Here is a 12,786-nt window from a genome sequence, read left to right on the forward strand (position 1 = left end):
TTTATTTCAAGTAGTTTTCATTCGATCTTCGACAAATTTGGTCAGAAGTTGCATCTAGATAATGTCTAGGCCAAGTTCGATCATGAGCCATGCCTGGCCAAAAACTAGGTCACTGGGTCACGTAGTGCGTTTCAAACATTCAGCATGGAGTCTGCTTTCTAATTCGAGTATTTTTCATTCAATTTCACCAAGTTTGGGGCATCCGTGTCGTGTGGACACATTTCTTGTTTGTGATGTAAATACAAAAGATAAATCATAAAATAAACAACAGAAAAAAAAATCAAGTTTATATTTGAACTATGATATTAACTGTATTGTTTTGTTTTCTAACAATAGTTATCTTTCATTTGTAGGAATTATGAGACCAAAAGCGACACTAAAACTCGGAAAGAGAAGCAAACGTACCAAGACGAGACGTCAGCATTTCGAGTGTCAAACGTCGACTTCAAATTGGATAAAAACCGAAGATGAAATTTTCAATCGAGTGAACTATGAACACAAAAATGTTAAATTTTACTCATCACCCAGTCAAATATTTAAAACATTTTTTCAAACTAAATCTACACCAAAGGCATCAACACCAAAGTATAAAACATTTTCTCCATTTAAATCTCCACTTAAGACAACACCAAAGCATAAGAGACTATTAAAAAGAGCAATAACGAGCAAATTCGTAGGTACAGTAGCGTCACTTACAACGCCATCAAAGTCGCCATCCACTAAGAAGGTTCGACGGTCATTATATCATAAAACGGAAGACGGTATTAATCCAAGTTTCGAAAACAATGCGTGTGAGAGCAGTGATTTATTACCGGATGAAATCGACTGCGATGGATTCGAATTACAAAATGAAATAGCTGAGATGTCTGAATTAATACCATCTGTGATGAAAAACCTGGCAGCAGAAGGTTATGACAAACAGTTATATGATTTTTTTAAATTGGTGAGCAGTTCAAACTTCCCTTTGAAAAATATATCTTTTCAGCTGTGGTTGGAAGTTGTGAAATGGTTCAGCTGTGAAAACTCAACTGAAATGCGTTATTCTGAAAATACCAAAAAATTCTGGAAACTAGGATATCGGCTTTTTGGAGGACAATTTTTGCATTTTATGTCGGGTTATAAACATAGAAACAAAGTTGTAATGGAAGAAACGGAGAAAGGTTTATACCCACCAAGACAGTCAGAAATAAATTTTGCGGTTCCGAGCAAAGATATTATCTCTGCATTTACCCCGTACGGACTAGAGCCTAGATCTAACGAAGGTATTGGGAGACAACCAGGATTACTACGAGACATGATTGCAACCGTCGGCCAATCCACAAGCAACAAATCATACTGTTTAACATTCGACGGAAAAAAATTGAAACGTGGACTTACCAGCATATCCGGAGATGTTAATCTCTTAGGATTTGAGCAAGGGCTCTCGCTCACTGAAAGGCAGAAACAACTAGAAGATTTGAAAAAACCAATACAGGAGATGATGAATGTTTTTTTAGAAAGAGATGAATCACAAAATATGAATACGATTATAAACGATGATGAAAGGAAAGAACAAGTTGACAAACTGTTTTTCCAAAGAAAAACTATTTCACTAAACATTCTAAACGCAAGGGAACTGCGCAAAAAGAAGGAGTATGCCAGACAAAAACTAATTGAAAGGGGTGGAGGATCGGACTGGAAAAACGGAAAATATGTATTTGCGATCAGTTCAATGATCGCTTTTGTGCATGATATAGATGAGTATTTGCAACAAAGTATGGCCCTTGTTGATGAAATAACAACATGTATTTGTTGTTTAAAACTTTCAGGAACAAGTACATTGATCACACAGGACGTCATGAATTTGGATAAAAGCCCAAATTATCGAAAAATTGAACACTCCGACAATCCAACAAGCAGACAGGTGAAGCAGAGATCTCTAGAATGGTTTGAACAAAGATCAAAGGCAAGAATAACTGGAAGTACAATGTATGTTGCACTAGGTCTTGATGGTTTGGCCAAACAGAAAGACTATTTTGACGTGACAGTCGGTGGTCTTCATGAAAGAACAAAACCAGAAACTGTTAAGGCAGCAATGGAACATGGGACGCTAAATGAGATTAATGCTGCTGCTACAATGGTTGGAAAAGTGCTTCCCATGATTTGTCCAGAACAAAAAGTGTTTGAAGAAGGATATGTATCCATGGACTCGACGAAATCGAAATCGTTCATGGTAGTATCGCCAGATGGTAGTGTGAGAATAGATGACAACGAAGAAACAACGACTTTTGCCATAGAATATAAATGTCCAATTTATGACGTTCAACACCACTTTCCTGCACGTTATCTGCTTCAGTGCTTATCTGAAATAGAAGCTTTAAACGTGGAAAGTTTGATATACCTATGTTGGCGTCCAGATCTGTCCACTGTGTTCAAAGTTAACAGAAATTCGATGCTATTTAAGAAAGCGTTTGACTTAGCAGTGAATATGTATGATGTGGAAAAGCCAAAACGGCCGACAAAGTTAGCAGACGAGACAAAAATGCTTAAAACTGAAATAAACGAACTATGTAGGACGAATTCGACTGTGGAATTCATTGGGGTCTTTCGATCTCTTACACACAATTCTAGTGCGAACAACATTCACGACGCCGGTAAATTTATTTTACGTCGATTTGATCTCATGTTGACTGAAATGTTATCTAACTACGAGAAATATTATGAATTACAACGAATACCAGCAACTGAAGCGGTTGTGTTTCTATGTTGTGATTTAGATAGAATTTGGGGAAAAGAAACAGTACACAGCGTACCAGTCTGCTGGTTCCCGAAGGGAAGTTCGCTTGATACGTGCACTATGCGGAACATATCGGAGTCAGTTTTAAACACGTGTGCTGAAGCCGGAATTCATATCCCGGCTGTGTCGTTTGATGGACAATGGCATAATATCGCAGTGCGTGATGTAAATGAAAAGCCACTGACTCTATTACAACTACAAAAGGATGTATGGAAAACAGTAGAACGTATGCCGAAAAATGATGTATTGAAAAGTATCGCATCAAAAAATAAGGTTGTGAAAAGGCTAGTTCATACATGGTTCGACGACGAAGGATCCGTGAAACACGCAATTATTTGCACAAATGGTGGAATTGTATTGCCAAAAATATCAGAAAGTGTTTCTTTGCAAAGAGTTAAAGCAAGAAAACAAATCGCATATGCTAGTAATATGCCTGATGAGCAGTTGCAGATTGCTGAAAATAATTTTGTCGAGCCCGACGAACAACCGTTTGAAAACAACGAAAGGATAGAACTGGATGACGGTACCGTAAATAGCGATTCTGTTGACACTGAAGCAATCGGGAAATTAATAATAGAAACGCAAAAACACCAGGCAAAACGCATCTCCTTAACTGAAGTCGACAAAGCCTCTATCTTGACACAATTCAAAGTCGACAAGTATTGCAATGCGAAAGGCCAGTGGGATGATTCCTCTTTGAATAGCCTATCCGTGTACTTCCAGTCAGAACAGACACTTCGAAAGTTTCGTGATACTGAACTACGTGTCATAGTTAGATACATCAACCGAAATTACAACATGAAAATAAAGGAAAGTGAAAAAAAGGAGGCAAAGTTGCAAACACTATGCAACTTACTAAGCATGGAGTACAGTAGCGATCAATCTCATCACCATTCAAAGCGATCAAAAATTCAACAGCCCAAACGTTTGGCAGAACAAGCATTTAAAATAGTGTCAAATCGTTTAAAAAAGAGTGATCTTAATATCATTTACTCTGAGTACCTTTGGCCACAGGAACTACAAATGCGGAATACAGTACACAACACTTCATGCATAGGATTGCAGAAAGAAGAACAATTCTATGTTTCGTCTTTCAGTGAGTCAAGAAAACAATCTGAGGTGAACTGTATAGACTCGTCCCATTTGTTGACAAGAATGAGGCGAAAGAGTGCCAAAGGGGGATTAGACGGCTTGACAAACGAGGCATGGAGAACAGTCGCAAAGTCAAAGAAGACGGCTTTGTCTTTGGGAATGGTTGATTGTATTCTTGAGCCTATGACTGTTTCTGTTGCAAATACGCATTTTAGCCAAGCCGTTGAACATGAAATGCGCCTAAATGGAGATACCAAGGAAGCTGAGCTGTGTGAAGACATCAGAAATTGGTGGTTGGCTGAAGATGAGGCCGGTATTCCGGCTGAACAACGCATTGAGCTCCGCTCTAAACTTCGCTCACGCCTAATGAGTAGTGTGGACTTTTCGAAATTTCCACCTCCGGGAATGTTCATCAATGGATGGCCAACACAGCTATGGGAAGCCGTCATTGCAAGTATCGACGCTAAAAAGATATTGTATAGTCTTGTTCCTACACACAAATACAATGTACGAGCGTTTTCAAGCATGATGGGGGAAACGTTCTTTTCAGAGCTAACGCTTTATGACCGGCGAGGACAGGGCACGGTCACCAGCAGAGAATTCGGCCAGTACATCGATACCACAATCGAAAAACTCCACATGCGTCTTGACCCTGAAAGGTATTTGTGAATGCATTTTATGTGAAATGTTATTTAAATGAGAAAATATAAATATATGTTTACAGGTAATTCATTAGAAATTAAAACTATTAAACATGTTATCATTCCATTATCATATAGTCACTCGCGGATAACAGGCTTATTAGTCGTGTTTATTTCATATTATGCCGTAAATTGACCTCCGATGCATTAAGATTCCAACCCAAACTATTGTTAAAACTTTCAGGCAATTCTTCTATACAACCTCGAAAAAGAATGTGTACAAACTCGTTAGTCAATATAACGTCGATAGCAAAGGTGAAGATGAATCAAAAATCAAGAGCTCTTCCGATATTCGGTAATTTTGTTTGTCCGTAAAGCTTATTTAGTCGTGCACAAACTGTTATTATGGAAATGCATGTCATATGTCCATTCGGAATATTTTTAGTAAAATTAAAAAAAAAAAACATGTTATTTCAACTGTAGTAATGTATTTATTTGTATTTATTTCAATATTAGTGACCACGAGTTTGACAACCCGGGGAGACTGCGTGTGAAACCGAAGGCAAAAGAGGCCAAAATGGACTCGAGTCGAAATGCCGTTGCCAGGGGAACTTTAGGTGTACGGTGGGAATGTGCGAGGAGAAACGAAAGCAAGTTATTGCCTACGTACAGACTTGGACTAGACATGGAAGAAATTTGATAAGAAACCGCCTTTCTGAAGAATTCCGTGTTTTAGTAGCTTGACTTGAGCGAGATATATATAATTATTCATGTGCATAGTGTGTTATTTTTTTCCCGTATTTAAGTTAATTGTGTCGTGTTCTGAGACAACTGGGCATAATGCTTTTGCGCGAATTTGTCATCCCAGATTAGCCTGTGCAGTGCGCACAGACTAATCAGGGACGACATTTTCCGCTTTAATGGAATTTTTTGTTTAAATAATGTCTCTTCTTAGCGAAAATATGGTTTAGGCGGAAAGTGTCGTCCCTGATTAGCCTCTGCTGACTGCACAGACAAATCTGGGGCGACACTACGCGGAAAATGTCGTCCCTTATTAGCCTATGCTGACTTCATAGCCAAATCTGGGACGACATTTTACGCACATGCATTATGCCCAGTTTTCTCAGTACACGACACAATTGTGCTGAATATTTATCTCACTCAAATAAATGCTAATGGTATGTGTTTATTGTCGCCTTTGTGAATCCGATCATAATTGCATGCAAATAATTAATTGAAGCTTTGAACAGCATTGATTCAAACGTTGTTTTAATAACTCTATTTTTGTCCAAAACTGTACAATATTTAAACTGCCCTAATTTAATACTCCATTTTATATTTCGGCATTAAGCATTGTGTGTCACATAGATAATTGAGAAATTTTGGATAAAAGCAAAGTATAATATTACACAAATACTCAGTTGCCTTTGCTTTTTACGTTTGATTTGCTCCATGCAGTTAACGAACAACGAAGATTGTTCAAGATTTTGTTTCAGAAATTAACACAACGCAGTGTATGTTTAATTAATAATTTGAATTAATGAAACAATGTAAAATGGCATCATTGAATCACATGTAAATCACAATCTAAATCACAATTGCTATAATATCAGTAGCGTTAACAAAATAATAAAATACAATAAAAAGAAAAGAAACGCAACAAGTTCACATCGTGGTATAAACATATACGATTTAAATGTTATTTATGCTTGAGAACTGATTATAAAGCATTAATCACAATTATAAAATTACATTTTAATCACAATACAAATCACAACTGCTATAATATAACAGTAGCATTAACAAAACATATAAAAAAAACAATAAAAAGTAAAAAAAACGCAACAAGTAAACATCGTGGTATAAACAGATACGGTTCAAATGTTAATTATGCTTGAGATCTGATGATTATGCTTTTATCGCAACAATTCAATCACGGGTAAATCACAAATAAATCACGGGTAAATCACAAATAAATCACGAACAGGTAAAACCACTGTATACACGTCATTTGTGCTTTTGCCCATAGTGCCTATACAGTGAACTTATATGTTTATAGGCGGCTTTGCACACATGGCAAACGTGTGTTTTTTCCTCGCTGTGTGTTTTGAGATGTTCTCGGAGATGAGCCCGTGTTGTGGCCTTGTGGTTGCATATCTCGCACTCGATCTCTCGAGTGCGCTGTTCCCGGGCCGAGTGGGCATCTAGATCTACTTTCGTTGCGAATTCTTTTCCACAATAAAGGCAAAGATAGTTTTTTCCGTCACCGTGTACATTGCACCTGTAAGCATTCATAAGCATAATAAGCACATGTATCCTACACGTACACTCTTTGCTTCTTATTTACAATAATTTACTAGTTAATGATTTGGGAAATGTGTATCTTATACATCTATAACGCGTTTTGGTTAAGACTGTTTATCACAGCTTTCTAAAGATAATGTTTATGTAGTGAAACTGCAATGTACATAATTCAAAATCTTAAGAATCGCGAGTAAAATAAGACAGCCGACTGTGACTTTTCTAATTACTAAAAGCGCTATATGATAATGACCTGTGTCTTTGTAATTGTCGTCTTGATGAAAACCCAACGCCGCAACAGTTAAAGGGTAACATCCCAGCGTGTGTTCTTTCATGGTAAACCATATTTCGCCTGTGCTTGAACCCTCTGGCGCATATGGCACAAATATATCGCTCTTCGGTCGTCATCATGTGTATCTAAAAACATCAAATATGTTAAATGAAATAAATAATTATGCATTTGTTATTATGTATTCACCGTGCTGTCACCATTAGAGTATTATAATCATATGATGTTTTTGTCATGTGTGTTACCGTTTCAAATATTTCATCTACTTGCAATAAATAATTACAAGACAACGGCGCATTACTAAATCTACATTTTACAACAATTTAAAACATTGTTAACAACAGTATAGTTTATAGGGCTGTCACGATACGCCGTGAGCGTACCGCGGTATATCGTGGTACAGCAACACTGTATCGCGGTACGTACCGCGATATTTTACAGAATATGTATCTGTAAAGAAAACAGTTTACAAACTTAATTAAACACAATAATCAGAAAACACGGGTATCATAGTATGACTAGAAACTGTAAAAGAAACTGTAATAAACTTGATAGAAGTAGTCATTGTTATTGTTATTCGCGTCTTTTTCTAAAATGTCCGCCATGTTGTTTACAATAGCTGTGACTACGACCTGTGTAAATCGAACGCTTCAAGAGCATGTTTACAATGCGGAGTCAGCAGGCCCAGTATTGAAAATCCGTAGCGTTCTGATTCTTCCTCGACTTATTCATAATCTTAAGATAACATGATTTGGAAGTGCCATGCTTTGAACGATCGATATTCTAAAGAAAGAAAATAAGAAATAGAGTAAACATCTTTTGGATAATTATGAACTTATTTGCAAAGGAAATCTAACCCAAATTCAAAAAAAAGGTACGGACCCATACATTGCCGTATTTTAAACGTGAAAGTTAAACATCTACCAGTGGAAGCGCTTGCTTGACCTGGATATTAACGGATTATTTATTTAGCCCTTTTGAATCGCTTCTACAGTTTTCAAAACGATATCTTTATCAAAAGAATTATGTAATGTATTTATATATGTGCTAATATAATAATATTAAAAAAAACCGGTGCGGCAACGCCGTACCGCGGTGCGATTTTTTTCACGACATGCACCGCGATATACCGGTATACCGGTGAATCGTGACAGCCCTAATAGTTTAATCCTTACAATGGCCTTAAAAGTTGGAAAGAACATGGACATAACCTACAGTATGATTAATCGAAAGCCAAGCTAACTGCAACTCAGATCGATATATCACTTGTTATTAATCTATGTGTGCATTGAGTATTGCTTTATCAAAACGAAACGTACATCACTATGCTACTAATCAAATATTACTTATCTAATCCTACCAAAAATACAAGTGCTAATATACGTCAGCATCTGTCACTTAAGGATAAAACGATCAAAGGAACATGTGTTGATATGTTGCGTCAAATGTTGCATTTTATATCAATAAGTTCGGCTCATTGTCGACCTAAAATGGCCCACAAGTCGGCCGGGGGTGACTAGAAGCCTATTCATGTCACCCAGGGCTCGAAATTAACACTCGCACACTCGCAAAATGCGAGTAAAAAATACCGATTGCGAGTTAAGTTTTAAGCCACTAGTATTTTTTTGCGAGTAAATAAATAGTGAAAAGAAATGAGTAGGTATAATGCTGCTCGACATCATGATGGCTAAATCTTTGGTCAATTTATAGAACGGCTGAACGCCCAAGTACCCTTATGCGTAAGCGCGCACCTTGTATGTAGACTGGTATATACAAATACGCGGATGGTATTGGTACAAAGGAAGTGAAACAGTCGACTATTCACACATGTTCATTGAAGCGAAAAAATAACTTGTCACTTTATTCCCACAGACGGAAATAACACAAAATAAACATATTACAAAAGATAAAGCAAAGTTAACCGTTTAGTTAGAAAAAACGGATTTTAAATCCTTCTACGAAAACAGTGAATTAGTGGTAAAAATAACTTAAAATAAGACTAAAACCTGATGTGGGCCGTTATGGTCCAAGGAACATATATCTTTGTATGGTTGCAGAAATAAAATGTGTATACATGTTAAGTACTTTTATTTTGTTTAAATAGTACTAAACTTATGTCCAAGGTTTTTTATGTTTCCATCAAAATTTGCGAGAATGTTTTTGATTTTGCGAGTTGGTATTAAAGCTGCTCTCAATTTTTTGCAAGTAGAAAAAAAAATTAAATGCGAGCCCTGTCACCCTTGGGTGACTTCAAGCCGACACTAGTCATCACCGGGTGACTATAATCGGCTTCATGTCACCCCAGGGTGACATGAATCGGCGTCTAGTCACCCCGGTTGACGAAAGTCGGCTTGAAGTCATCCTAGTGTGACATGAATCGGCTTCTAGTCACCCCCGGATGACTTGTGGGCCATTTCAGGTCGAAAATTACACAATGGGCATCAGTTCGTTTTAACGATACTTGAGTTATTGTGGACCGTTCATCAAAATCAAAAGATTAAATTGAAACCTGACTCGAGAAGGGTGTGTCAGAAATTCGCCACATTTAGTTGGAACTTTTTTAGTATATATACATACAGTATCTCTGTTACATTCCGAGGATTGTTCTCGGTGAAAGTTTCAAATTTGTTTATAGCACTTATGCAAGACAGCATCGCAGTTATTGTCCGACATTATATTTTTGTGTTTTCTGTGCCGGACCAAGAAAATGTTTTGAAATTCTAATTAAATTTGTGTGTATTACCTCAACAATAACATCGCTTCAGAAACATAATTAATAACAACTGGTCGTTCTAGCCGAATATCGACTTGCCGTGCTTGCCTTGAATTTCGTTGCTTGTCGTGTTAGCCAAAGTGTTGATGTACATTAGAAATGTCATTAAGTGGTGTTTTCAGGTAATTTTTTCGGACAAAACACATTTTATATGGAATTAATCACGTCCGCACATATTGGTTCACTGCAAAAAGGTATATAAAACAGATATTTTGGACGATTTCAAATGTGCTTGTCGTGCTTGCGTGCATTGTAACGTAAAAACCAGGAATTTGCCTCGAATGATAGACTAAACTACTCATCTGGTGACAAATATTTATATAACCGGGAATAGTGCTCAACCTTTCCCTTAGCCTGCGCTTTATTTCGTCAAAAACGAGTAAATAATAAGATACTTACGTGGATTTGAAATTTCTAAGCGGGGCCAATGTTGACAAATTTCTGCTTAGCGTGCTAGCCAAAATGACGTCACAAACCACGTGGTATGGCCACACTGAATGATACATCATTTCATTATGTGCCAACGTCGTTATCATGTTCGGATACGTTACACTGGGCAATCAAAGAGAGAGCACCGGTGTGCACTAAAAAAGGTTACATTCCACTAGAAAACGGCCGAAAAAAAAGTTGCAAAAACAGTCGAGTTTGACTTTTGACAAGTTTTTTCTTGGTTCGTACATGACATATCTTTGTTATTGCACAAATCGACTCCGCTTAGAATGGCCTTTAAGAAAAGGTATGGTTATGGGCGTCTCTATGTGCAAAATGTTGCATTTATTTTCGCTCAAAGATGTCGCTTTTACATTGAATTATATAGGGAAACTATTTAGTATATTGTGACCTAACCACGTTTGAAGGCGCTCTCGCAGCTGTTGACCTTAGCTCCATTTTACCGAGATTGATATGCGAAAAAATTGATTTCAAGATAATGAAAGAAATGTCTGATTGTGAATTTAGTAGAATCGGAGTGGAGACCATTGGGGATCGCTCAAGGTTGCGACAAATAGCAACTGGTGGTAGTGATACAGTTCATACAAGCCACAGTAGCACGCCAGCACCATCAGCAACAGGAAATTGTAATCAAGGTTAATTTTACGAAGAAATTTAAATTTGATGTTAAAAAGTTTTTTTTCAATAATTATAATATATGAAAGTTACATCCCTGGTTTTCGTCTAATACTGCCATAATTTGTTACATCCTTTTGTTCTAGTCATTCTCAGGGGCGTAAAAATGCGGTGTGTACACCTAAATACAGCAATGTATACATTTCTACGTAATGTGGCGAAATGAGGCGTAATGCTGTATGAAGAATTTGGGGAAGTTAGTGTAATGTATATATCTGTCAGTTACTGGCCAAGAAATGAAACTAAAGTGATTTCCAACAAATTTATTCATAATCAACGTGCTCATTTCGGTCTCAGATTTTACAATTCATTCTAATGTTCAAGACCTTAGACCTTCTAGATCTACGTAATGTACAAGAAAAAATAACGGATGTCAGTAATTAATTGTTATAAGTTAAGGTATTATTCTTCAAACTTTTAATAGTCCAAATAGATTAATACCTAAATGGTTGTCAATTCATTTTAAGTTAGTTTTTTTCTTTCAAATTTTGATAAGTCCGGGGTTAATTATAGTTAAAGCTACAGCTCCCGCTCCAGCTATCTAAATATATTCATAGAAATATAAAATATATATCACTTATCAGTATAGATCTAGTAGTGCCTTATTAGTATCACACATTTTTCTCATCGTAATATATTTTACTATTTCTACTTTTTCTTGATGAATTGCTTTCACTTTAATTACCTCGATAATAGGCAAAGATTTTACTTTTTTATTTCAATGTGTTATAATGAAATTCATCAGTAGGGGTTATCATATCAATTAAGATAATTGTTTCTATAATATTTGTATAGTTTACAACGTTTTCTTTGCATTTATATTCTGATGAAAATATATTATTCACGGTAGTTTTTTTATAAATTCTATTTACCCGCATGAAAAGTAGCCAACTTGGCTATAGAAAAGGCTTGATAGGGTACATGATATATGTATTGGGATATATACAAGATAGAAAAAAAACTTCTTAACATCAAATTTAAATTTTCTTCGTAAAATTTATCTTGATTACCAAGAAAGAACTTGTCAAAAGTCAAATTCGACTGTTTGTGCAACTTTTTTTCGGCCGTTTTCTAGTGGAATGTAACCTTTTTCAGTGCACACCGGTGTTCTCTCTTTTATTGCCCAGTGTAACGTATCCGAACATGATAACGACGTTGGCACATAATGAAATGATGTATGCACAAAACATAATGTCGTTAGTACAGAACGAAATAGTAAATGCACACAACATAATGGCAAATGCACACAACACAATGACACATGCACACAACATAATGACAAATGCACCCAACATAATGACAACAGGCCCGTACCCAGGCACTGTGCCCAGGGGCCCGGGCCCCCCCAGCTGGCTGTCGAGTTATGATATTTTAATAATGGGTCTACTGCAAATTTTCTCACATGAAAGGGCCCACAGTACACTTCCCTGCAATACAAATGTGCAGATTTGTTTTATTGCCCCTGATACACAAGGGGATTAGCGCTAATTTACTCGCCAGTGGAGATAAGCCCCTAGGCATTGTTTTCTTATCACCTTGTACACACATCCCCGATCTGTCAATTACCCATTGTGCTCAATGCTTCATCTGTTGATGGTGGGTGTAACATGTCTTTTAATTGGACAAGGAAAGAGAAACAGCGAATGGATGGAACTGTTACAGAAGGTCGTAGGTCTGAACGATAATAATGTTTTCTCTTTTGAATTCTAACCTCCTCTAGAGTCATAGCTTATTAAACATTTCTGTGAAAACTGTCTTGTAGATGATAAACATTTTATAATGAATTTAC

At 36.7% G+C, this 12,786-nt stretch overlaps 1 protein-coding gene and 1 long non-coding RNA gene across 2 annotated transcripts; one reads left to right on the forward strand and one right to left on the reverse strand.

The window, feature by feature from the left end:
• Positions 1–3,136: 3,136 nt before the first annotated feature.
• On the forward strand, positions 3,137–5,693 carry LOC127870337 (uncharacterized). The gene is made up of 3 exons (XM_052412966.1): positions 3,137–4,527; positions 4,754–4,864; positions 5,026–5,693. The coding sequence occupies exons 1-3, from the start codon at positions 3,206–3,208 to the stop codon at positions 5,207–5,209; spliced, it is 1,617 nt and encodes a 538-aa protein (XP_052268926.1). The 5' UTR covers positions 3,137–3,205; the 3' UTR covers positions 5,210–5,693.
• Positions 5,694–6,148: 455 nt separating this feature from the next.
• On the reverse strand, positions 6,149–10,368 carry LOC127870338 (uncharacterized). Its single transcript, XR_008044765.1, has 3 exons — positions 10,272–10,368; positions 7,064–7,227; positions 6,149–6,790 (listed from the first exon to the last, which is right to left on the reverse strand). It is a non-coding gene; the product is annotated as an uncharacterized LOC127870338 (long non-coding RNA).
• Between the last annotated feature and the right edge of the window lie 2,418 nt (positions 10,369–12,786).

The sequence above is a fragment of the Dreissena polymorpha genome, chromosome 2 (genome assembly GCF_020536995.1).
Source record: "Dreissena polymorpha isolate Duluth1 chromosome 2, UMN_Dpol_1.0, whole genome shotgun sequence".
Classification (NCBI taxonomy): domain Eukaryota; kingdom Metazoa; phylum Mollusca; class Bivalvia; order Myida; family Dreissenidae; genus Dreissena; species Dreissena polymorpha.